Raw genomic sequence first — 27,470 nt, 5'->3', positions numbered from 1 at the left:
TGGAGTGGGGTGCCATTCCTATGGACATTTAATTCCTTTTCTCCCTTAGACTGAGCCGAAGGAAGGCTCTCAGATAGTGCAGCAGTCACCCACGAGGTTCTGGCGCTGACCGCGAGCAGCGGCGGGGGTGAGCCGGGAGCCACCCCCGGGGAGGCCGCCCCTTCCATGTAGGCCAGTGCCTGCAGGGCCAGCTGGGGGCCACAGTCCCCATGTGGCTCGCTCCCTGTGCCCTGGCCTGCAGATGACCTGAGGTGCGCTTGGGGAGGGAGCGTACTTGTTCAGAATGTAGCTTCGCTGGCGGTTTGAAGCAGGGACTGCGCCTTGTGCCGGTGGTATCTCCAGCAGCACCTGGAGGACACTCTGTCAGCTTCCTTTTTGTCTTTTCCTCTGCTTTGGATTTCTTTCCCTGTTCTGGTTGCCCCTTTGACCTCTTCTCTCCTCTCCTCAGTTCTCCCTTTTCAGTACAGTGCCAGAGGTAGAGCAGTGGCCCTCAGGACTGAAGCATTCTTAACTCCCTTTTGCTTTGTTACAACTTCGTAGTAGGAGACGCTTAGAAATTCTCCGAAGTTCCGAGGTGGTTTTGGGGGGTTTGGGGGGTGGGTCCTGTATCAAAAGAGAATCAGTCATTCTTCCTGGGAGGGGAATTTTATAAATACAGATACTGGTGATTAACCAAAAGACAAGGTAGGAAGAAGCTTTTTGAACAGGTTTGATAGTACGGCCTTCTTCACCGAGTAGTACTTTACAGAATATGGTGTATCTGTATGTGTGTTTTAAGACTTGTTCATATAAGGCGTATGTTCCATGTACTTTGTAAACAATAGTTTGGGGGTGGGAAGGAAGTTGCTTTGTACAACAGGATTGTTTCTTGGGTTTAAAGCTTTGCTGCTGGAGTTGGTAAATAAATATTGTACTGCTTTGCTGTGTTTATTTCTTCTGCTCTGTCTGTATTTGAATATAACATTCTTGAGAAAAATTGTTGCTTTTCAAGATGTTATTTGGGAGTATAGCTTCAGGTACAAGATAGGTACAAGGGGATTCTGGTAAACAGAACTTACTCTGGGGGTATAAAGCTCATGAGACCAAACCATGGACCCAAACTTTGAAGGACTGATCAGTGAGAAGCAGGCTTTGAAACTGGAGTTTGTGTGAAGTAAGGCATTGTTTCAGGAATTCTCTTCAGCCTGTTGAACTGAGAATGACTTGCCCTAATTCCTGATTAATGTGTTTCTGTTATGTTTGGGCAATAATGTAATGCAGTCATTGTACTTCTAGAGACGAAAAAAACCCAGAGGGAAAAAGTTAAATACAATTTACTAAGAAGATTATGTTCCTTTTAGAGACAAAATTTCCACCTGCTTTTGTGAAGGATAGATGTTAAACTTATATTTTTAAAAGGTAAAAAGTAGTGATTTAAACCAAATCCATTGCATTTCCCCTGGGGAAGGAAATGGCCGCCTACTCCAGTGTTCTTGCCTAGAGAATCCTGTGGAGAGGAGCCTGGTGGGCTGCTGTCCATAGTGTCGCACAGAGTAAGACACGACTGAAACGACTTAGCATACATGCATGCATTGCATTTCCAAACAGAAGGTTGAAATCTTCAACACTTTTTGTTGTTCACTACGTTAACAGTTTTATTGCATATTCTGACGTAGAAATATTTGAAAACAGTTTAGAAAAGGAAAAAGTCCCTCTAGACAGAAATAAATACTGTTAACATTTTAATTTTTAGCTTTCTAGATTTGGTTGCTTCTAAGTATTTTTACCAAAAATAGGATCATTTTCATTTTAAAACAAATACAAGTGATAAGAAAGACATTGAAACGTGTATGTTAGAGCTTCCATGGAAAGGTGGGATTTTTGTGCTGTGTCATTCGCCTGTTTAATGATTTTGCAGTTCATATAGCAGGTCACAGTTTCATAGCAACGCTAGAAATTTTAAGTTCCCAGGAAATTTTTGTTAGCTCATTAAACTGATTAGTATATGAAAGTATTAATTTCTTCGGTAAAATTTTTGCCTAAATAGTGGAATTCTCATTGGACATGATTCCTGATGATCTTTTATGAGCTAAGTTCATAAAAGTTATGAGTTCATAGTCAGAACTGATTTCAAGTTCAGCTGAACTGATTTCAAGTTTGAAGCAGTGTATTCATCTGTAGCAAAAAGAAAGATCAGGACAGTGTAGCTAGTTTTTAACAAGGTTAAGTTTATTCATTAAGGAAACTTCTGAGGGAGGTTTTGAAGTATTAGCTTGAATATGTGTCTTAATTCTTATGAAATAAAGACACAAATTGATACTGGTTCCCTTTTGAAAACACCCTTACTTGATAAAATGTGCTCAGTACTGTCCATCTCTTTGTGACCGCATAGACTGTAGCTTACCAAGCTCCTCTGTCCATGGAATTTTTTAGGCAAGAATACTGGAGAGGATTACCATTTCCTACTCCAGGGTACCTTCCCGGCCCAGGGACCACCCTGTGTCTCTTTGCACCTCCTGCACTGACAGGCAGCCCCTTGACCACTGTGGCACCTGGGAAGCCCCCGTACTCTGTTAGCCGGAAGAGAGAGGAGGGATGTGGCAGAATGAGGGCCCCCGCCGTCAGGCTTTGCTCCCTCCCTTGCCCCTGCCCGAGTTAGGAGACCCGCCACTGAACCCCACTACTGCAGATCAGATGTCAGGAGAAAGCCCTCTTCCTGTCCTGCCCAGGCTGTATGTTTTTAGACTTGGAATTTTGATGGTAACTACCAAACTCCATTAAAAGATAAACATTATCTTCTAGAGCAGAAGAATTCTTGCTTACTGTCTCCTGTATAGGTTTATCTTTTGTGGATATGTGCACTCAGATTTAACCAGTATCCTTAGTCTGCTACCATTTCTAGGACACAACTCAGATTTGCTTTGTGTGTGAGAGGTCTCCTGGAGTCCGGGGTGAGCATCGACGGGCTGCAGGGGCAGGCCACGGGAACCTGGCTTCCGAGGCTCTGCAGCAGTCTCTTCCTTCCTCAGTGTGGCCCTCATTCTGTAACCTTCCAGCTCCTCCATGGATTTGTATGTCAGACTGTGTCACTGGAATCATACCTCTGGTTCTCACTTTTAGTTTAAAAATTTTTTTCATAGGGACTAACTAGAATCTGCTTTTTCTGGTGTTGAAACTTTCTTCTTAATTCTGTTAGGACCCTACACAGCTTCCCTAGTGGGACGGGGTGGGTATGGAAGAAAAACTGACTCAGATGTAAGGTGTTGACAAACAGGGACTTTCCTGGTGGTCCAGTGGTTAAGATGCCCCGCCAGCACTTCAGGGGCACTGGTTCAATCCCTAGAAACAGATCCTGTGTGCCATGTGGGACAGCCAAAAATATATATATTTATATATAAGCATATAGAGACCCTCCCTCCCCAGTATATTTCATAGGACTTTTCTTTCCTGTGCATCTCCCCCCAAATAACACAATGGATACACTTTCTTGCTGATAATTTGCTATCATTGTGGACTCTAATGTTACTGTGTGCTGCTGCTAAGTCGCTTCAGTCGTGTCCGACTCTGCGACGCTATAGATGGCAGCCCACCAGGCTCCCCCATCCCTAGGATTCTCCAGGCAAGAACACTGGAGTGGGTTGCCATTTCCTTCTCCAATGCATGAAAGTGAAAAGTGAAAGTGAAGTCTCTCAGTCGTGTCCGACTCTTAGTAACCCCATGGACTGCAGCCCACCAGCCTCCTCCGTCCATGAGATTTTCCAGGCAAGAGTACCGGAGTGGGTTGCCATTGCCTTCTCCAATGTTACTCTGTAGTAGTATTTAATATAGAAGTTAATCCAGGGTAACCACAGCAAGTGCTTCAAGAAAGATGACCCAGAATCTACAGCTGGGAATAACTTTCTGAATGAAACATGAAGCACATTGTTCTTACCAGAGCCAGTTCCATTTCTAGTTTGAGAAGTTTCATATCTGAAAGCCTGACCTTTCTTAGAAAAGTCTCCAAGGGCCTAAACACTTCTTTAGACTAGGATTTTGCGGAGACTGCCAAATCTAGCCTAGGAAGAGTCCTGGAATTTTGTGAGTTCACCTTAAATTGCAAGCATTGTGGCACTAATGGAATGGTGGGAATTCCCAAACTGAAGAGCATATTAATTCCTATTCATCTTAGTTCTACAGCAAACGTTTAAGACATTTTCATCTAGCCTAAAACTAGTTCAATTTCTGCCCATGTGCCTGATGATACTGAAGCTTTGGTTCTGCAGTTGGGTCACCAGCAAGGTGGCCTGCAATAAGTTTTACCCCCCTGAGTTCTGATCATTTAAAATTTATTTCTGTACCTATTGAACCTTGGATTACCTGTTAAACTTCTGTCCCAAAGAAGGCCTTCTCTGACCTAATCAGTGAATTCCCTAGCATGCATTTTAATATCCCTCTGTTGTGGGATTAAGTGAGATCTGAGGCCAGCCCTCGTCTTGGATCACTAACCACGGAAATTCCTGAGACTTGGCTTTCCGGAGAGAGTGGGTGTTCGTAGATGACCCACTCATGCCTGGCTTTAACCAACAACCTTAATCCCCAAACCCAAGTTTGTGGTAGAAAAGTATCCAATGAATATCACCCTGCTGCAATGGTTTGTTTCTTTACCCTTTAAGAGAAAACATTCTTGTTTAAAGTACTTCCATTTTGTCATTTTTAAATGCAAGGATTTCAAAGTTGAAGTTCTTCCTTTCTCTAGCTAGCATTTCTTTTCATCTACTCCTAACAGATTATCTCCCAGATCTGCTTTTCTGCTTGCTTTCTTTTTTGAAAGATTTTTTAAAATATGGATCATTTTTATAGTCTTTGTTGAATTTGTTACAGTATTGCTTCTGTTGTTTATGTTTTGGGTTTTGGGCCATGAGGCCTGTGGGATCTTAGCTCTCCGACCAGAGATCCAGCCCACACCCCCTGCGTTGTCCTCTGACTTGTGAAAGGACATTTTGAAGTTGGTGGGATGCCACCTAATATCTGGTGCAGTGGTATGGCCGTTGGGACGACTCCCACCCAGAGTGATGCTGTGAACACTCTTTATTGCAGAAATGCAGCCTTCACAGAAACCCCAGTCAGTTTTGTTATATGTGTTCACTTCAGTGGAACTCCTGTGTACCTGCAGAATCACACCCGCTGCTTGGTTTGCTTGATGCAACTCTGTCCCACTTTACATAAACTTTGGTTTGTACGTGTGTAATTAATATCTTACTAAACCAATCTTTCTGGTAGAAAACATTTTTAATAGAGTTTATTTTTTAAGAAAACTTTTATTTTAGATTCACAGCAAAAAAAGAGGAAGAGACTTCCCATATACCTCTGCCCACAATGTATATCTTCCCTCACTATCAACTTCCCCCAACATAGTGGTACATATGGAATAATCAGTGAGCCTGTTGTTGACACAGTATCACCCAAAGTCCATAGTTTACATTAGGGTTCACTCTTGGAGTTATACGTTCTATGAGTTTGAACAAATGTAGTAAGATACCTACCTGTAAAGTGTCATACTGAATAGATTTTCTACCCTAAACATCCTCTGTACTCTACCAGTTCATCCCTCCCTCTCCCGTTCCGCCTGGCAACCACTGATTTTATTTTAATTGTCACTATAGATTCGCCTTTTCCAGGATGCCATATAGTTGGAACCATACAGTATGTCGTGTTTCCAGATCGGCTACTTTCATTTAGGAATACGTATTTAGGTATTCTTCCATGCTTTTAAAGATTTGGTAGCTCATTTCTTTTTTGTTGTTCAGTCGCTCAGTTATGTTCGACTGTTTGTAACCCCATGGACTGTAGCATGCCAGGCTTCCCTGTTCTTCACCATCTCCTGGAGCTTGTTCAGACTCATGTCCATTGAGTCAGTGATGCCATCCATCCAGTGATGCTGAGGCCATTGTCCTCTGTCGTCCCCTTCTCCTCTGGCCTTCAGTCCTTCCCAGGATCAGTGTCTTTTCTAATGAGTCAGCTCTTTGCATCAGGTGGCCAAAGTATTGGAGCTTCAGCATCAGTCCTTCCAATGAGTATTTCTTTTTAGCAGTGAATAATACTCCATCATCTGGATATATACAGTTATCCATTTACCTATTGAAGGTGCTTGGTTGCTTCTAAGGTTATGAAAAAAACTGCTGTAAATGTCTCATTACACAGGTTCAGTCAGTTCGGTTCAGTTCAGTTCAGTCGCTCAGTCGTGTCCAACTCTTTGCAACCCCATGAATTGCAGCACGCTAGGCCTCCCTGTCCATCACCAACTCTCAGAGTTCACTCAAACTCACATCCATCAAGTCCGTGATGCCATCCAGCCATCTCATCCTCTGTCGTCCCCTTCTCCTGCCCCCAATTCCTCCTCGCATCAGAGGCTTTTCCAGTGAGTCAACTCTTCGCAGTGAGTCAACTCTTCGCCAAAGTACTGGGGTTTCAGCTTTAGCATCATTCCTTCCAAAGAACACCCAGGGCTGATCTCCTTCAGAATGGACTGGTTGGATCTCCTTGCAGTCCAAGGGACACTCAACAGTCTTCTCCAACACCACAGTTCAAAAGCATCAGTTCTTTGGTGCTCAGCTTTCTTCACGGTCCAACTCTCACATCCATACATGACTACTGGAAAAACCATAGACTTGACTAGACGGACCTTTGTTGCTTTTGAATATGCTATCTAGGTTGGTCATAACTTTCCTTCCAAGGAGTAAGCGTCTTTTAATTTCATGGCTGCAGTCACCATCTGCAGTGATTTTGGAGCCCCAAAAAATAAAGTCTGACACTGTTTCCACTGTTTCCCCATCTATTTCCCATGAAGTGATAGGATCAGATGCCATGATCTTCGTTCTCTGAACGTCGAGCTTTAAGCCAACTTTTTCACTCTCCTCTTTCACTTTGATCAAAAGGCTTTTCAGTTCCTCTTCACTTTCTGTCATAAGGGTGGTGTCATCTGCATATATGAGGTTATTGATATTTCTCTTGGCAATCTTGATTTCCAGCTTGTGCTTCCTCCAGTCCAGCGTTTCTCATGATGTACTCTGCGTATACGTTAAATAAGCAGGGTGACAATATACAGCCTTGACGTACTCCTTTTCCTATTTGGAACCAGTCTGTTGTTCCATGTCCAGTTCTAACTGTTGCTTCCTGACCTGCATATAGGTTTCTCAAGAGGCAGGTCAGGTGGTCTGGTATTCCCATCTCTTTCAGAATTTTCCACAGTGTGTTGTGATCCACACAGTCAAAGGCTTTGGCATAGTCAATAAAGCAGAAATAGATGTTTTTCTGGAACTCTCTTGCTTTTTCCATGATCCAGCGGATGTTGGCAATTTGATCTCTGATTTCTCTGCCTTTTCTAAAACCAGCGTGAACATCTGGAAGTTTACGGTTCACGTATTGCTGAAGCCTAGCTTGAAGAATTTTGAGCATTACCTTACTAGTGTGTGAGATGAGTGCAGTTGTGCGGTAGTTTGAGCATTCTTTGGCATTGCCTTTCTTTGGGATTGGAATGAAAACTGACCTTTTCCAGTCCTGTGGCCACTGCTGAGTTTTCCAAATTTGCTGGCATATTGAGTGCAGCACTTTCACAGCATCATCTTTCAGTATTTGGAATAGCTCAACTGGAATTCCATCACCTCCACTAGCTTTGTTCATAGTGAGTTACTTCATCCCTAACTCTGTTTGGTTTATTTGCATGTTATTTTCTTAGGAAAAGCATGTCATCTGCAAAGAAAGGTTTTATTTCTTCCTTGATTTCTGATTTGGTGTCTGCTCTTAATTTGGGGAAATTGTTGTTACTGCTTCAGATGTTTCCTCTGTTCCTTTTTCTTTCTCCTGGCATTCCCATTATGCATTTGCTATATCTTTCGTAACAGTTCTCGTGTGTGTGCTGTGCTTAGTTGCTCAGTTGTGTCCGACTCTTTGCGACCCCATGGACTGTGTCGCTCAGTCATGACTATTTGTGATCCCATGGACAGTAGTCTGCCAGGCTCCTCTGTCTGTGGGGATTCTGCAGGCAAGAATACTGGAGTGGGTTGCCATGCCCGTCTCCAGGCCATCTTCCCAATCCAGGGATTGAACCCAGGTCTCCTGCATTGCAGGCGAATTCTTTACCATCTGAGCCACCAGGGAAGCCCAACAGTTCTTATATATATATATATTTTTTTTTTTTTTCTTTTTCAGTCTTTTTTCCTGTCTTCCAGTTTTGGAAGTTTCTGTTGACATACTCTCAGGCTCAGAGATTTTTTCCTTTTGTGGTGTGCACTCTGTGGTGAGCCATCAAAGGCACTGTTCACTTGTGTTGTGGTGTTTTGATGTCTGATTTCTTTTTGGTTCTCTTTTAGGATTTCCATCTCTCTTACATTACACATCTGTTCTTGCATGTTGCCTGCTTTTTCCATTAGGGCTCTAGGCATAGTAATCTTGGTAGTTTTAGATTCCTGGTCTGATGATTCCAACATCCGTACCAGCTCTGCCATTCTTTGCTTGCTCTTCACACTGTGTTTCTGCCCTTCGGTATGCTTGTAGTTTTCATGTGGAAAGTGGACATGCTGTCCTAGGTAAAGGAGCTGCAGTAAACAGAAGGGTCGTGCTCTGTGTGACTGGTCTCAGCCATGGAGAGCTTGCGTCCCTGGACTGGAACCATGTCAGGGCTTCCCAGGCCTTCCACTCTCCTGGGAGGATGGCTGTTTCCTGTCTCTCAGATTGTAGTTTCTCATGAAGTAGTATCTCTGAAGGGCACACATCAATAAGAACTTAATGCTCTTGACACGCTTCAAAATACTCACTTTTTTCTCCCCGCACTGGAAACATGATGGGATCTTTCTTCAACCGTCACTGAAGACCTGGTAAAGCTTCTGAAGGGCCTCACGAGAGGGTGAGGCCCTCGCATGACTGAGTTCCTCTGGCATTTAAGTCTGGTTAAAACTTGTCCACACGGAGCTCCCAGCGCCCAGTCAGTTCCAAGGCCAGTCCCCACACCAGCACTGGTCCCACTGAGGTTTCCATGCATGGGTTTCTGCTCCACTCAGTTGACTTCACAGTTCATTCAAGCTTTTTACTTGTTATAATTGAGTGGCAACTTCTAAGATTCTTCCTTGTATGTTGGGCCAGAAAACAGAAATTAGATCATTTCTTTTTAATCAATAATTTCTCTTGTATACATACTGTCCAGGAATTGCTGAAAATCCAGAGCCAAGAGTGTTTGCGCTGTCAGACCTTTTAGTGGGTGGACTAATGGCTCAAGATTACCTTACAGGCTCAGAGCAAAGCAGAGCCAAACTCTTCAGTATCCAGATGGTTATAAAGGAAATAAAGATGGGACTTCTCTAGTAGTCCAGTGGTTAAGAATCCACCTTGGAATGCAGGGGACACCGTTCTGAGGAGATTCCCACATGGCACAGAGCAGCTAAGCCCACGGGCCACACCTGCTGCGGCCCGCGCTCTGGAGCCCCTGAGCTGCAACTATGGAGGCCGTGTGCTGCTACTGCTGAAGCCCCCGCGCCTTAGAGCCTGTCCTCAGTAAGAGTAGCCTCTGCTTGCCGCAGCTAGAGAAAGCCCACGTGCAGCAAAAAGACCCACCGCAGCCAAAAAATAAATGAATAAACCTAAAAAGAGAAGGATATAAGGATGATTGATAGGTTATATAACTTTGTGAAAATCAAAGCTGCTGGTGGGTGATTAGCTGTCCTACAGACTACCACAATTTAAACATAAACAAGACAAGTTCTTAGAAGTTTGATAATATTAAAGTAAATAATTCCTTAATCAACAAGGACCTGCTGTGTAACACAGGAACTCAGTATTCTGTAACAGCCTGTATGGAAGAAGAGTCTGCAAAGAATGGATATATGTATATTTGTAAATGAATCACTTTGTTGTATACCTGAAACTAACACAACATTGTAAATCAACTGTGCCCCAATATAAAATAAAATTTAAAACGTAAGTGGTTCTTTTTATTTTTTTGGCTGTACTACATGGCATGTGGAATCTTAGCTTCCTGACTGGGAATCAAACCCATACCCCCTACAGTGGAGGCATAGAGTCTTAACCATTGGACTGCCAGGGAAGTTCTGTAAATGGTTCTTTAGTATAGTAACTCTTTGGTAAATGGATATATGTAATCCCAAAGCTCATTTTGTTAGCTAAAAGTAATGAAAATTGTTTTCAATTATAGGATAAGCATAAAGACCATATTGACCATCAGAAGGATAAAGTCGCCTTGACTCTGGCACGCCTAGCCCGCCATGTTGAAGTGGAGAAACAGCAGAAAGAAGAAAAGAACAGGGCATTCAGGGTATGTGGCTGCTTTCATTGGTGTTTTACCAGATTATAGAATTGTTTGTAAGAAAGTTAAATAGACACTTACATAATTGGATACAAGTTCAGCATGAAATCTGTATAGCTCACTGATTTAGTAGTAGTTCGTGATGGCATTTTATATCTGTTCTTGTTTGTTGGATTTTGATCATATATGTATACAGACCAACAAAAAAGAAAAAATAGACTTGAGTGAACTTTATTTTGGGAATTTAAACTCATGGAATTATATAAGTTTCTAGTTACTTTATCACAGTTTATCAGGGCTTCAAGCTGTTGAAAGGTTATTTTCTATGCAATAGAGCCAGACCACTTTCACTTCAACCTCTTCCTTCGGTTATTGAATTAGGGCAATAGAAGATGAAGCCTGATTTAGAATCTTGCATGATATAAACCATTTCAAACTTTGACTTGCTTTACAGAAGGTTACCAAATGAAATTACCTTAGAGAACTCTCCCAATACTGCCAAATGTCTATTAGGAGTAAAATGTTGGCCAGTTGGGTAAAAAAACTTCCTCTTGGGAGTTTAAAAATGGAAATACAAATCACAGCATAATTTTACCATGTATGTTTTTGCTTCCTTGTTCCGTTTGTTATTATAAAGGAATTTATATATTTCTGTCGCCTTTGTTTTAGTATCTGCTTAATCTAATGTAAAATACCTTAATCTTTAAATTTAGAAGTACCTTTGTTTGGGGACTTTTATTAATACTTTATAATGTAATACCAATTAAACTAGAGCATAATATTCTAATTGTATGTTTAAAATGCTTAATACATTAGTGATATTTTTTTAAAAAAAGATTATTTCTTTCCTGGCAGAGACACTATTCATTTTTAAGGAAGCTTTCCGCAAATTACATTAAATGTGTGTGTATGGGGAAAGTCTCTGAGAGAGGAGTGGTTATCAAGCTGTCCTCTTTTTCTGCCCATTTCCTCAGTGATGCTCACTGCTTTTGTGATGAGTTCAGAGTAGTTGCTTTGACAGCAAGGGTTTTTCTCAAGGGTAGTTTCAGCTTTTACCTATACAAACGTTCATTCAGTGTATTAAAGACTTTAGCTTGTTGGAGAAAGTTTTTTAAAACTTTGAAATTCTTGTTTACCCAATTTTAAAGAATGCATTTTTCTAGATTTCTTTCTTAAAGAGAAAGTGACTCACACAGGTTCTGTAGCTCCTTGCTTGCTATCCATTCATGGTTTTTTGAAAATTTGGTTTTCCTTATATATAGCTTATTTTAAAAAAACTATCGATAGATGACAGAAAACAAAAACCAAAATAAACTACCTAGAAAGAAAGATAATAAAACTAATTCTTGAAGAATTGTAGTAGGTGTTAACTGTGACTACAGAATATAGTAGAAAACATCTTCCAGCTCGTCTAGGCCTTTTGATTTTTGGTGTCTCACTGTTAAAGTGGTTTGTCCATCTCTTTTGACGGAAATGTTTTTAAAAAAATAAAATCTATTAAAATCTTCACTGAATAAATCACTTTCAGAGATAATGTGTTGTGCTTGACTAGTTGACCAGTTACCAGCTTTGCTTGTTGATATTCCAAGAGTTAAAATGACTCACAAGAGGGGATGTGCCCCTAACATATGTAGGAATAGCTATATAATGCATATTAGCATCTTTGGAGAATTAGTACTCTATGGCTATACTTAGAACAGTGTTGTGTAGCTGATTTTTTTTCTGATTACAGTCTTGAATCTCCCTGTCTGCCTCTTACCTATGCTGATAGAAGATCCTGTTACATTGCTAACAGGGTCATTCAGTATCCTGGTCTGTTTCTTGCAAATCTAGCGTTTGTGGCTTTGTTATTTCTTTTTAAGGATATAAAAACCTTTTTGAGATACAGTATGGTATACTGGTTAAGTGCATGAGTTCTAGAATCAGATTAGAGAATGAGAGTTTAAATCCTGGCATTGTTACTTGTCCCTGTGCAATGTATTTGGACTTCCTATGCCTCAGTTTTCCCATTATAAAATGGGAACCATACTGGTACCCATCTTACAGAGTTATTGAGAGAATTAGATCTCAGACGCTTTTAGAATAGTGCCTGGCACATGGTAAGTGGTTAATAAATATTAATTGTTATTAGGTTGGTGCAAAAGTAATTGCAGTTTTGCATTATTGAACTTTGCCATTTGATATTGAAATACATTCTTAAATAAATGTGGTTATGTTATGCATCATTTTAATGCACATTTCCTGCTGTATTTTTTTTCTGATATCTTACTGTTTATTTTATATGTATTTAGACTATGGAAATTGATACTAGACTAAAAGCAAATTCAAGTGATTTTCTTACTCGAGTTCAAAATGGTTCATTAAGCAGCAGAGACAACTCGCAACATCGACAACGCATTTGGCCCAGGAACTGCTAACGAACGTGTAGTGCAGTGCTGATTCAAGAAGTTTTGTGAAGAAGACCGGAACCTTGAAGATGAGGAGTGTAGTGGCCAGCCAACGGAAGTTGACAGTGACCAACTGAGAGCCTTTATTGAAGCTGATCCTCTTACAACTACACAAGTTGCGGAAGAGCTCAACATGGACAATTTTATGGTCGTTCAGCATTTGAAGCAAATTGGAGAGGTGAAAAAGCTCAATAAAGTGGGTGCCTCGTGAGCTGACCAAATAAAAAATATTGTTGTTTTGAAGTGTCTTCTCTTATTCTATGCAATAACAATGAATCACTTCTGGATTGGATTATGACATGCAATGAAAAGTGGATTTTTATGACAAACAATGACGACCAGCTCAGTGGTTGGGCTGAGAAGCAGCTCCAAAGCACTTCTCAAAGTCCAGCTTGCACCAAAAAAAGGTCACGATCACTATTTAGTAGTCTGCTGCCAGTCTGATCCACTACAGCTTTCTGAATCCCCGTGAAACCTTCCATCTGAGAAGTATGCTTAGCAAATCGATTAGATGCACCGAAAACTGCAGTGCCTGGCACCAGTGTTGGTCAACAGTGGTGACCAGTGGGGCCCAGTTCTTCTCCATGACAACATTGGACTATACATTGCACAGCCAACACTTCAAAAGTTGAACTAATTGGGCTACAAAGTTTTGCCTCATCCACCATATTAACCTGATGTCTCACCAACCAACTACCACTTTCTTCAAGCATCTCAACAACTTTTTCCAGCGAAAACACTTCCACAACAGCAAGAGGCAGAAAATGTTTCCCAAGAGTTCATTGAATCCCAAAGCATGGATTTTTATGCTACAGGAATAAACATTTCTTGTTGGCAAAAATGTGTTGATTGTAATGGTTCCTATTTTGATTAATAAAGATATGTTGAGCCTAGTTATAATGATTTAAAATTCATGGTCTGAAACCACAATTACTTTTGTACCAACCTATAGATACAGCATGATTAGAGTATGCAAATAGATTTATCAGTAACATAACCAGAAAGATTTAGAGACTGTAAAAGTCTAAAGCATCTAGTTTAGTAGTTGGCACTGGCCCACTGCCTGTTTTTGTAAATAAAGTTTTATTGGAACATAGCCATGTCCATTTGTTTACATATTATCTATGGCTGCTTTTGTGCTGCAGCAGCAGAGTTGAGTAGTTGCAAAAGAGACTGTATGGGCTGCAGAGCCTTAAATATTTATCCTGTGGCCCTTTATGGAAAAAATCTGCCAACCTTTGATCTAGATGGAGTAGATGTTTTGTACTGGTACATATTAAGTACTAATGAAGGTCTGCTCTTACACTGTTCATTGAACAAATATTTAATAGGCTTCTATATACTTCAGACTACATTTGGAAAATTGGAAAAAAAATGTTTTAAAATGTAAGGATGAAAAGAATCATTCACATTTCCATTCCAGAGATAACCATTGACATTTATCATATTTATTTTCTGCTTTTTTCCCTCTCAGCAGGCAGAGTTACATATAGCTTGAAATAATCTTTGCTTATATTTGACCCTATTCATTTAATACAATTTGGTAACATACTTGATATCAAAAGTATACTCCTAATTCACAGAAAAGTTTGGTTAGTGTTTCTAATGACTTTCATGAAATGTACACACCGTAATTTACTTAAACAGTACCCTATTGTTGGAGATTAAGTTGTTGCAAACTGTGTGCAAATAGAGATGACATTGGGATCAACATCTTATTTAGAGCAGGAAACTTTGGTTTGACTTAGCTCCTTAGGATAGAGTTCTAGACTTGGAGTTACAGGGATAAAGGATAATCAGTATTTTTTGATCACTGTTGTGACAAAATCATTTTCTTAAGGAAACAAGATTAGTAATCACAGTTTAATTGATTTTTTTTCTTAATATCTTTAGGAAAAAATTGATTTTCAGCATGCTCATGGGTTACAAGAATTGGAATTTATTCGAGGACATTCTGATACAGAAGCAGCAAGACTGTGTGTGGACCAGTGGTTAAAAATGCCAGGTATTCTTTAGAGATCAGAGGCTTCCCTGAAGCCCTAAGGCATTGTGTCTGTTTATTCAGTTGCTAGTAAGTATATAAAGTATTAAAACTTACTTAACTGGAGGTCTGCTTTACCTACCAGTTGTCTTCCTATTTTGGCAAAAATGTATTTTGAGTAAAAGTAATCCTTGAGCAGATTAGATATTGCTCATTTATTCATTCATGTGTGTCCTACATGAAATAGTACTATGTGAGGCTATGTGAAGGTGTGTAACGGGTTATTTGAGGTCAGGATTCTGTAAGGAAATGGAATTTAAGCTGAGATGGAAAAGATTAGCATTTACTTATTTGTCCATGCAACCTATGTAGATATTTTGTTGGAAGTGTCAACATGGGAGGCTCATCTAAAGCAGTGGGTAGCTTCTTCATTACTAACTCTACAGACCTGAGATTCCTGGAGGAATCACTGTGGAGCGTTTTCCTTCCACCAGATAGTTTGGTAAAATTTTTGAGTCAGTAGGACAGTCCCTTGGGGCTTCCGCTCAGACAGCAAAGAATCTGCCTGCAATGTGGGAGACTTGGATTCGATCCCTGGGTTGGGAAGATCCCTTGGAGAAGGGAATGGCAACTCGCTCCAGTATTCTTCCCTGGAGAATCCCATGGACAGTGGAGCCTGGCGGGCTTCAGTCCATGGGGTTGCAAAGAGTCGGACACGACTGAGCAACTAACACTTTCAGGATAGTCCCATCAAGGCAGCTTTTCTAGCCTGTCTTGTAAAAGACCCACTGAGCCCTTAGAGGCTTGGGTTACTCACAGAAACCTTAGCTGTGGATTTAATCCAGCCAAAAGTTTAGTTGCACAAAGTCTTAGAAATAATCTATGTATGCAGTGCTCAACTTTGAACCTGGATATCTTGTTCTATAGTTTTCAGAGGGCTTTTCTTTGGACAGAATCAAATCGCCACTTTTAAAATAATTCCAGTAATTTGTAGGTATTTTGACACTTGGCTACTCCCTGACACTGCATTTCCTTCTTATCTCCCGGTATGTTTGTGCCTGGCAAACCTCCCCCCTTGCCCTATCCTCTCTCTTAAATGCCTTTTCCTTTTTTCTTACTTGCCCGTGGGGTTAGCCACAGGCAAGTAAGTACTACATTCAGTACTAGAGGGTGCTAGGTTTTTTAGTCTGCCTAAGTTTGATTGCCCAGCTGTCTTTGATGCCACAGTGTTTTATTCATTTTTTGCCTATAGTTTTTACCCTGTTGTGTTGGATTCATATGTTTACATATCTGTGTCTTTTACTAGATTGATATGTTATGGGGACAGAGGCTAAGCCTAATTAATCTTTTTTAGTGTCAGTGCCTAAGAAGAAGGCTCTGCACAGAGATGTCCAATAAGTGTTGGTTGAATATTATACCAGAGTGGGCAATGAGTATTTGCATATGAACACAGAAAGGAAGCCTAGAACCATGTTCCAAATTTGACTGTCATTCAACTAAACAAAAGAATTGTTTGGTATTCCAGACCTACTTTAGAAAAGTTTACTTGAAAATTGCTGTCTTTAGCTATATCAGAATCACGTGGGAGTCTTAAATACATGCCTGGGCCTCACCTCTAGAGGCTATCTGTAGATTTGGGAAGATTTGGATACAAAAATGGTCTAGAACTACAAGGCTTACAAGATCTCTTGTAAAATTGTTTCTCTCATATGTTTCTCTTCTCATACTGTTTCTCTCATTCTTCACTTTCAAGTCTTGCCTAGAATGATTGTTGGGTCAGTAATATATCCCTTTAGGCCTAATCTCTGGCTTTCAGGTTGTCAGAATATTTTCAGTTCAGTTCAGTTCAGTCTCTCAGTCGTGTCCGACTCTTTGTGACCCCATGAATCGCAGCACGCCAGGCCTCCATGTCCATCACCAACTCCCAGAGTTCACTCAAACTTATGTCCATCGAGTCAGTGATGCCATCCAGCCATCTCATCCTCTGTCGTCCCCTTCTCCTCCTGCCCCCAATCCCTCCCAGCATCAGTCTTTTCCAATGAGTCAACTCTTCGCATGAGGTGGCCAAAGTACTAGAGTTTCAGAATATTTTAATTCACTATAAATTGAACTCACGAACATCTGAGTATATATTTTTCTGAGTGGATCAAGTGGGAACAAATGACTCAGTTAGCTGTCTTTATAATTCTTGTCAAGATGTGGTACTGTAGATCACTTCAGGTTACACCTGGTTCATTGGCGGCTGATAAGCTTGTGCTGTGAGTTAAGGTCTTTAGTTACATTCTTTTTATGTGGTTGTTTTATCTTCTTGCTTGGTCCCTGCCACACTGTAGCACTGAAGAGTCAGGGGGCTGTTGCTGGCATAGCGGCTTTAGCACTGGGCTGTACTTGCTGCGGTGCCATTCTTTTGAGGAGTGGAGAACTGGGGAAAACAGAGATGTCTTTTTGCTGTCAATTATAAAAAGTGAGATTCTACTTCTCAATAGCATTAAGGGACTCCATTCAGTCTATTCCAAAGTATCCAGCCATTATAATTCAGTTCTTTGATTAGAAGTAGTGTAAGGACTGGAGAAGGCAATGGCAACCCACTCGAGTACTCTTGCCTGGAAAATCCCATGGATGCCAGAGCCTGGTAGGCTGCAGTCCTTGGGGTCACTAGGAGTCAGTCACGACTGAGCGACCTCACTTTCACTTTTCACTTTCATGCATTGGAGAAGGAAATGGCAACCGACTCCAGTGTTCTTGCCTGGAGAATCCCAGGGACAGGGGAGCCTGGTGGGCTGCCGTCTATGGGATCTCACAGAGTCGGACACGACTGAAGCGACTTAGCAGTGTAAGGACATTATTTATAATTACTCAAGCTTTGGAAATCCAACTTTTTTATAGACATTTATAGTTAGACCAGTTTCTGCACATTTGAATACTTAGTAATTTAAAAACAACACGCTATACTGTTTAAGGAAAAGAGCTGTTTAAATCTTTCTGTATTTTGCCTTTCCTTGGATAAAGCTTATTTTCTTCTAATTGATTGCTTTCTCCACTTTAATTTTTACCCAGAACCTCTATGGCTAAATAAAGGTCTTAATAGGCAACACCTGGAATGTGGATGGACAGTAAAAATTACTCTTAATTCTGACTGCATTATAAAATTAAAGCAAAAAAAGGTGTATTGTTATTAATGCCTCTTTGAATGTGATTAATGCTGTGTTAGTCTTTTTTTATTGATAGAACACATTTATAAGCATTTTGACAGCATTTAATAGAGGCATTTCTTCCATAAACAGAAGAGCATTGAAACCTTCAACATAGATAACCATTTGGGGATCTTAACTAGATGATGTTAAAGGTGTAACATTTTATTCCAGTTAAACGCTTAGGGACTTGGTAGAAATGGCCATAAAGATAAATATACAATTTTTTGTTATATGAAATATTCAAAGTATTTGAGTGAAACAAGTTATAAGAAATAATAATAGTCAAACTATATATCAGAATCCTCCTAGAATTTTTAAAATTCTTTGTTTATAGAACTTAACTCTAAATTTTTCACTGTACAACATGCATTGGGAGTTTGCCTGGAAACAGAATTTGGCTGAGGCTGGAAAGTTGTGTGACTGTAAGACCAAGATTATGACGGAAAGGGATAATCTTCACCAGATAAAAGGGATAATCTTCACCAGATAAAAGGACTGGTGAAGGCATTCTCCTTGTCCTCCCCATTCCCTCCCTGTCTCAGTTACAGCCTGTATAACTGAACCTTACAATGTGTGTAAGATACTTAAAAGAGAAAATAAGAATTAGAAGAAAAAATCTTTGCCAACTTATATAAATGAACAGAAGGGAGGCAGGTACAGGGGTTGTAGAGCAACTGGTTTTCTAATATATTCCATCTTTGACATTTCTTGACTGTTGAACTTAAGGGAACAGTTCTTTTCCTCAAGATAATATTACTTGGAGATCTTAATGGCTTTCCTTGTCCCAAATAGCTATTTATTTGTAGGTTGTTATATCTTTTATAAGAAAGTTTGTAAGCACTTAATTACAAGTAGGATCACCCATTTGATGCTGCCCAGTGTTTTTTTTTTTTTATTGTTTTTTCATAATTTTGATTACCAGTCCAAAGGACAGTTACCTGAAATAGGAACTTAAGAATTTATATTCTGATGATACAGGACTCAAAACAGGCACGATTAATTCTGGAACAAAAGGTTCATTCCGAAGAGGAAGCCAAATTCGAGCATCTGGGAAACCAATTTCATGTCCCATAATGCACTGTAACAAGGAATTTGATAATGGGCACCTTCTCTTAGGACATTTGAAAAGGTAAGTGTGATGTTCAGAACAGTCGGTGCTGAAGATGAACTGAGAGCGTGAGGCACCTCTGCCATTGCGATTGTAGCTTTATGTTCCAAACTCTTACGATACAATTTTTTCTAATTTACATTTCTTAGGCTTCCTAGGAGGCTTGAAGTCAGATTATTCTAGTGATATTCAGTCCTAATATGTTTCATAAAATTCTGACCAGACTTTTTGCATTGATGTACATTTGGATCAGCTTTAGAGAAATCCAGTCCGTTAGCAAATTTTAAGAGACACAAAGCATTTACAGATATGTGGGCTAGCTCAAAGAAAGATAATATTTCATTGCAAAGTAAATGCTAAAGGCAAACAAAGTGTAGCAAAATTAATAATAAATGTTCTATTTATGAGATCCATAATTTACTGAAGTTTGAATAGTACAGCTTGAGAAAGTAAATATCAAGAGAAGGCAATATTAAAGGAGTTAAATAGTCCTTATCTTCGTAGTCTCCCCTTCTTATAGTTTGAAGAGGGGAGTTGAGTTTGGGGCTCTTGACCTTCTCCAGATGTCTCATCCTGCTTATGCCTGACCCTGGTGTGAGAGCCTTCTGGAGAGGGGTTCAGTATTCTACAGATAACTGTATTTTAAGTGTTTTTAATTTTTAAAAAGTCTTTGAGGCAGTTTTCAATGACACGAATTTGTTAAATGATTAAAATGACACTACAAGGATTAAAAGCCATTTTTAGGAAATAGGTGTGCACCAGAAAGCTTGACATGACATTATTATTCTAGTGATTCATTTACAATTATTTGTGAGTTTTATTTTGTTCCTTGCAAGAAGAAACAGATAATGGCTGTACAGTTTTCAGACTGGAAGTTTACCAATTTGGTGAAACATGCTTAAATCCATTTTATTGTATCTTGAGTACTTTTTTGAAATTTTAAGCTGTTGGTCACTGTTTCAAGAGATTGCATGGCATATGAGAGCCACTTGATATTTCTTGAATATAAAGAACGTTATTTAATACTTCAGTAGAAAAAGTGCAAACACTTGAATGTGTGTGTCTGACTTAACAAATGAAGCAACTTAGTGCTGCCTCTAGAATATGTCAGATTTTCTAATGTTCCCTCTGTTTTGCCAAGTAGGTTCGACCACTCTCCATGTGATCCAACAATCACACTGCACGGACCTTTCATCAGCTCCTTTGCTTGTGTAGTATGTTATAAAAATTTTGTTACTCAGCAACAGTATAGGGATCACCTTTTTGCTAAGGTAAGAACATGTCCTAAGTTAAGGATAGGTATTCTTTTCCTGGAGATCCGTGGGGTGTTTTCTTGCTGTTCTTAAGCTTGCAGTCCACCGTGATGCACATAAGGATCAAAATTGTGATTGTCTATGATAAATAAAATGATTTGGAACGTTATTGTGGGAAGTTAACCCTGAGAGCTGAAAGCTAACAGTCCTAAAGATTATCATTGAAACTCTTTTTATTGAATTGCTCTGTGAAATTGACTTACTTTGTTCAAGATGTTCTGTGAGTTAATCACATGATAATCAGAATGGTATTAAGGACACTGCTGTTCAGTGCTGGTTGACATATCAGAGCCATGTAGTCAGTGATGATCCTTTATCAATGCTGGTATTAGGAGATCTGGTATTTAAAAGGTTGTGTTACGTGACTCACAGTGTGTGAAATCTCAATTCAGTGTAATAAAGAGCCCTGTAATAAGTGTTTATCAGACTTGATATTAGCAGGTACTAATGTTAACTTACTAATGTTACAAAATGTTAATTATGTGATATTTTTCACTCTGGAAAAGTTTTAAAATACTAACAAAAAGAAAATAAGAAACGCTTTTTTAAAAAAATTTATTAAAGTATAGTTGTGCCGGGGTCCAGCCCCGGCTGATCCAGGGTATTCGAAGCGGGTACGGCGTTGGCGAGGGTCAGGATACAATAGCTTCAATTAGATATTAACTAGAGATGTAAAGAGTAATAGAATGAGGATAGCTCAGTGAGGAAATTCAGTGGAGAAAAGAGGCTGAATAAAATTCCAAAGCAGGGAATTTACGTCACCTACGAAGGCCGCAGGCGTCCTCCTGTTCTCCCGAAGGAGAGGAGACACTAAGGCCTCCCCGGTCAGATCTTAGAAGCCCAGGCAAAATTAGTAGGCTTGATGAGCTTCCCCGCCTCAGAGGAAAAATTGAGCTAGAAGGTGAAAGAAAGGACGCCATGGGGAGACCAAGTTTCGGTGAACAAGGCCCGCACTTTATTTTCCAAAGTAGTTTTTTATACTTTAAGTTGTGCGTAGAGGATAATGGGGGAAGGGGCGGAGTCATGCAAGGACAGCAGTTCCTGGTCCTAATCGAAGCCAGGCTTTCAAACTTATCATATGCAAAAGTTCAGGTGATTTACATCATCTTCTGGCCAGGAGGCCTGTTAACATTTTAAGGAACTTATTTTTCTCTAAAGGTGATTATTCCAAAGTCAGGCACCAGCCTCCAAAAAAGCATTGGACAAAGCTGCATTCCTATAGGGCAAAAGTGAGGTGGGCTCCATCAAGAAAAGAATTAACTCAAGGGTCCAAGGTTACAAACATTGAGCTACTACTTACATTTCTATACACCCATTATATCAATCAATACACTGCCAAGGACACAGTAGGTAAGGAGTATGGAGACTTAGCAGCAAACATTGGCCCAATAAGTGAAAAACCCTTCACCAATACAATTTCTAATCAATCTTTTAACAACTCAAAGGAATCTGTGTTTAGACAGTTTAGAACATCTCCTCTCTCTCACAGTTGGGAGGCTCTGAACAATCACATGTGGCCGAAAAAAACCTATTCAGGCAGGCTAGAGGATTTCCAAAGGAGTTTGTAGGTTGAAACGCTGTCACACCCAGGAATTATTAACTGGAGCTGTAAGCTAACTCTTTTTTCAGAGAGAGGTAGTGGGGGACAGCCCCCCGTAAAGTCAGAGGTGTAGGTGAAAGCACAAAGCAGAAAGTAGGCAGGCTCTGGTTTTGGGGGTAGATGCTCGAGAATTTCCAGGGGGACTCCTGAGGCTCGATCCCCCCTTTGCGTATGCCGAGCCTCCTTCCTCATGACCTTTGCCATGGGCGGAGCTCGCTCCCCGAATAGTTGATTTATAGTGTTGTGTTAATGTCTGTTGTGCAGCAGAGTATTTAGTTCTACACGTACAGACATTTCTTTGCATATTCTTCTCCATTATTGTTTATCACAAGATATCGAATATAGTTCCCTGTGCTATACAGTAGGACCTTGTTTATTCTAAATATTATAGTTTGCATTTACTAACCTTAAACTCCCAATCCATCCCATCTCCACCCCCTCTCCCCCATGGCAACCACTGGGATATCACTCTATTGTCACTATAGAGATAAGCATTATTAACATTTATATATATATATTTCTGTTATTTCTCCATATGTAAATATTTTTATATAAGATAAGGTATCTAAGTTATTTCATAATTTAAAAAAGCAGTGTGTTATAAGCATAAATGTTTAAATGTTGAATCAGTATGTACATTTAAAATAAGTGAATGGCATTCTGTATGACTGTAAGGTATTTACTTATTTATTTGTGGTTGGCTGTGCCGGTCTTCGCTGCTCTGTGGGTTTTCTGTATGACGATATTTATTTACTTGTGGTTGGCTGTGCTGGTCTTCGTTGCTGCGTGGGTTTTCTGTAGCTCCTGCAAGCGGGGGCTGCATGTTGCTGCAGTGTGCAGGCTTCTCACTGCGGTGGCTTCACTTGCTGCAGAGCACGGGCCCTCGGGTGCAGGGGCTTCAGGAATTGCAGCCTGTGGGCTGAGTGATTGTGGTCCCTGGGTTCTAGAGCACAGGCTCTGTCGTCGTAGCTGGCCACTGGGTGAGGTGCTCTGCAGCATGTGGGATCTTCTTGGATCAGGGGTCAAACCTGTGTCTCCTGCATTGGCAGTGTGGATTCTTTCCCACTGAGCCAGCTGAGAAGCCTCTCTTTTTATTTCCTATTAGATGTATTAGTTTACATTTTTCTGTCATTATAAACAGTAACACCTTAAATACCCTTGTAGCTAAAAACCTATGCGAAGATTCATACTTCAGGTATTTGCTGAGTAAATATTAGATTTTGAAATAGTAAAATGCTAACGTCCAAAGACTAGTAAGGTTTTTCTTTAAACCATATTTTCAGAATTTACTAGTCTGTGACCTATTCTTGAAAAGTCATGTCGGTAATACCCTAGATTCTGTGTAGGTTCACACAAAGTGGAGACTTGTGCTCTCAGCTGTCTCTGATTGAGTTCTGTGTTCCCAGAATAGATGTGCCTCTTGGCAGTGAGTTTGCTGTCTGCTCCATCATTAGTTTTGGGGAGCCTGTGTCTTGTTGAACCCTGGCGAGTGGCCGTAGTATGAGGGGAATCCATGTGCTCTAGAATGAATAAGCCATAATAGTAATCGTCAGAGGAAACAGGTTCAGAGGAAGGGGAGAGGAGAAGCTGGAAAAGTTGGCAGAGCCCTGCGGAGGAGAAGTGGTCTTCCAGGCTTGGATTTGGATAGGTGGAAAGGAGCCTGCAGAGAATAGCAAGTAGGGAATAGGGGTGGTGCAGAGAGCAGGGTACACAGCAGGCCCGAGACTTCCATCCTTAGACGGACTGGCTTGTAAGGTTGTCACTGAGCTGCTGTCGTGTCCTACTCTTTGCAACCCCATGGACTGCAGCACGCCAGGCTTTCCTGTCCATCACCAACTTCCAGAGCTTGCTCAAACTCATGTCTATTGAGTTGGTGATGCCACCCAACCATCTCATCCTCTGTTGTCCCCTTCTCTTCCTGCCTTCAATCTTTCCCAGCATCAGAATCTTTTCCAATGAGTCAGTTCTTCGCATCAGGTGGCCAAAGTATTGGAGGTTCAGCTTCAGCATCAGTCCTTCCAATGAATATTCAGAACTGATTTCCTTTAGGTTGGACTGGTTGGATCTCCTTGCAATCCAAGGGACTCTCAAGAGTCTTCTCCAACACCACAGTTCAAAAGTATCAATTCTTTGGTGCTCAGCTTTCTTTATAGTTCAACTCTCACATGCATATATGACTACTGGAAAAAACCATAGCTTTGACTAGACAGACCTTTGTTGGCGAAGTAATGTCTCTGCTTTTTAATATGCTGTCTAGGTTGGTCATAACTTTTCTTCTAAGGAACAAGCATCTTTTAATTTCATGGCTGCAGTCACCATCTGCAGTGACTTTGGAGCCCAAAAAAATAAACTCTGCCCCTGTTTCCACTGTTTCCCCATCTATTTGCCATCAAGTGATAGGACCAGATGCCATGATCTTAGTTTTCTGAATGCTGATCTTTAAGCCAACTTTTTCACTCTCCTCTTTCACTTTCATCAAAAGGCTCTTTAGCTCTTATTCATTTTCTACCATAAGGGTGGTGTCATCTGCATATCTGAGGTTATTGATATTTCTCCTGGCAATCTTGATTCCAGCTTGTGCTTCCTTTAACCCAGTGTTTCTCATGATGTACTCTGCATATAAGTTAAATAAGCAGGGTGACAATATACAGCCTTGACGTACTCCTTTTCCTATTTGGAACCAGTCTGTTCCATGTCCAGTTCTAATTGTGCTTCCTGACCTGCACACAGATTTTTCAAGAGGCAGGTCAGGTGGTCTGGTATTCCCATTTCCTGAAGAATTTTCCATTTTATTGTGATCCACACAGTCAAAGGCTTTGGCATTGTCAATAAAGCAAAAATAGATGTTTTTTTGGAAGTCTTGCTTTTTCAATGATCCAGTGGATATTGGCAATTAGATCTCTGGTCCTGCCTTGTCTGGTGCATGCTCTGTTGTATTCAGTGCCACTGACCCTGCAGTAGGCCACCACCGACCCACGCCTCCGCCGGAGACTGCTGGACACTCACAGGCAAGTCTGGGTCAGTCTCCTGTTGGGTTAGTGCTCCTTTCTCCTGGGTCCTGGTGTGCACAAGGTTTTGTTTGTGCCCTCCAAGAGTCTGTTTCCCCTAGTCCAGTGTAAGTTGTGTAATCAAATCCCACTGGCCTCCAAAGTCAAATTCCCTGCGGGTTCTTAGTCCCTTTGCCAGATCCCCAGGCTGGAAAATCTGTTGTGGGTCCTAGCACTTTCTTAACAGTGCGAGAATTTCTTTGGCATAATTGTTCTGCAGTTTGTGGATCATCTTTACAATATTGTGGTGGTTTTTGCCCTAGCTCAACTTGAATCACGTACGGTGGGTACTGAGTCTTTAAGGTGGTGTTGATTGTCAAGTGTGTTCTGTTTGTCTCCATGGAGAGGATCTTTGGAATCTTAAACCTAGTTCCTCTGGGCTCTGCCCAGTGTGCCTTTCCCCTTGGTTTCCTTTTGCTCTAATAAATTAGAGTATAGCTATCCATAGCCATGAGTATAGCTGTCCCCCAAATTCTGTAAGTCCCAGCCAGACCCCCAGCCCTGGGGGTGGTCCTGGGGATCCCAACTCAACTAGTAACTGGACTGCACAGCTACAGGATTTAAACTTGGTAGTGGGCAGGTCCTGGCACGACTGTGGGATGTGACCTGATGAGAAGAATGCTTGTGTCTTCAGAGTTAAAGTGCTTTAATTCTAGAACCAAAGTCCTTTTCCTTTTGGGGGGAGGGGGGTGGACACCAGAGACTGAGTGGTATTGGAATGGCACCCGTGTTGAGGGTGGATTCGAAGACATGGACAAGGAGACCAGTTTAGGTGAGTTTGGCAGTAATGTAGGTTTGAGATGAGAGAAGAGTTTACTTAGATAAGGGCATTTAGAATAAAGAACTTAAAGTGGACCCAAAAGACACCATGAAGAAAGAAATGATAGGTCTGCTGAGTGTCCTGATCCAGGTTGGGGGAGAGAAGGGGAAAAGGTGCAACTTCATCACACAGTTTTGAATTGTTTGCACTGAGTTGTTAGTATTCTACCCTTTTCAGAACTAGAACTCCTTCAGGGCATGGTTTTTTTTTTAATTCCATGCTGTAAGTATATTTATCCTTTTCCTTCAATAAATCTGAATAGGCATTTTAACCTTTAAAATTAATGAATACTCACTCTCATTTGTGTTTTCCCGAATTTCATTAGTTATCCGTTCTTTCTAGGAATTGCTCATTCCATGCTCTTTTGGCCTCCCTTTTGCCATCTCTCTGGGAAGTAAGTTTGTAATGTTCAGCCTTCCCGGAGGCAGTATGGTGAAACAGAGCAAAGTCTTTGGTGTCAGACAAGCCTGGATTCCATGTCAGGTTTATTAACTGTGTGTTCTCACCAAGTCACGGCACACCTGTGAGCTTAGTTCTTTATCTCTAAAGTGAAATCATTACACTTTCATCCAGAATTGTTGAGAGAAAGCATAATATGTTATAAAGCACTTAGGGCCTGCCATACGTATTTAATAAAGACTTTTTATTGCTTATTCTTTGGAGTGTCTATCACAAGGACTCAAAATGAGCTAGTGTGCATGGTGTTGTCATTACGTATCATAAATCAACCAGAAGAGGTCGCTAGAAGATTGCTTAGCTGTGCATTCTGTTTCATAAAGATGATGCTCTTCAGTGAACTCTGTGAAACTGTCCACAATTTATGTTTGCCTTTCTGCCCTTCCCTTTTTGTCTCCAGTGTCTTCTGTCTGGAATGGTGCCTCTCAAATCTTAGTGCGCACCAGTCATTTAAAGTGCGGGTTAGTGTTGTGCCTTAGAGTCAAGATTTTTAACAAACTTCTGAGTGATGGCAGTGCTTCTAGTCTTTGGATCATACTTGAGCAGCAAGTGTTTAGCCTTTTTTTTTTTTTTTGACATTCAGGCTAGTGGGTCTGTCCCCAGGTAGCTTGCTGCCTTTCTCGCTCCTGGTGCGGGGGGTGGTGGCGGACGTGTTGCAAGCCCAAGGCTGCCTCAGCGTCCCTTGTGGGTGAGCAGACATTACCTCCCATCGTGTGTTCAGGGCTTGTCCTTGTTGTAGCTTGTGTCAGTACTTCATGCTTTTTGTTGCCAAATAATTTTCCATCGTGTGAACATGCGCCACTTTTGTTTGTCAGTTCAGCTGGTGGACACGTGGGTTATTTCCGTTTTTGACTGTTGTGAATAATGCTGACAGAAACAAATGTACAAGTCTTTGTGTGGTCCTATGTTTTCAGTTCTCTAATGAGCTAATTGTTGGGCCATTCAGTTATTATGCTTAAGTTTTTAAAGAACTGCAAACTGTTACCCAGCGCAGTGTGTCAGCTTGCCTTCCTGGTCACAGTGTGTGGGCTCCCGTTTCTTCACAGCCTTGCCAGCACTATTATCTGTCTATAAAATACCCATCCTAGGGGTGTGTGTGATGTGGTATCTTGTTGTGGTTCTAATTTCTATGGTGTATTTTGATTTAGTATGACTGGAAATACAGTGGTAAAAGGGATTTGAGTACTTTTAACTTACCAGACATCATATTTCCCATTCCTTCTGGTTTTTG

The 27,470-nt window shown here is 40.8% G+C and overlaps 1 protein-coding gene across 4 annotated transcripts in view; it reads left to right on the top strand.

Annotated features, from left to right (window-relative positions):
- The window catches only part of LOC113881224 (E3 SUMO-protein ligase ZNF451-like), a 91,118-nt gene that overhangs the window by 21,941 nt on the left and 41,707 nt on the right, over window positions 1-27,470 (top strand). For all 4 annotated transcript variants that reach the window (XM_027524062.1, XM_027524065.1, XM_027524061.1 and 1 more), the window contains 4 exons: window positions 10,163-10,282; window positions 14,614-14,725; window positions 18,874-19,024; window positions 20,148-20,274. In XM_027524062.1, the coding sequence (XP_027379863.1) occupies window positions 10,163-10,282; window positions 14,614-14,725; window positions 18,874-19,024; window positions 20,148-20,274 (510 nt within the window). The remainder of the gene's footprint in view (window positions 1-10,162; window positions 10,283-14,613; window positions 14,726-18,873; window positions 19,025-20,147; window positions 20,275-27,470) is intronic.

The sequence above is a fragment of the Bos indicus x Bos taurus genome, chromosome 23 (genome assembly GCF_003369695.1).
Source record: "Bos indicus x Bos taurus breed Angus x Brahman F1 hybrid chromosome 23, Bos_hybrid_MaternalHap_v2.0, whole genome shotgun sequence".
NCBI classification, from domain to species: domain Eukaryota; kingdom Metazoa; phylum Chordata; class Mammalia; order Artiodactyla; family Bovidae; genus Bos; species Bos indicus x Bos taurus.
Note: the sequence above shows the minus strand (reverse complement) of the source record. Positions and strands in the feature narration are given on the sequence as shown.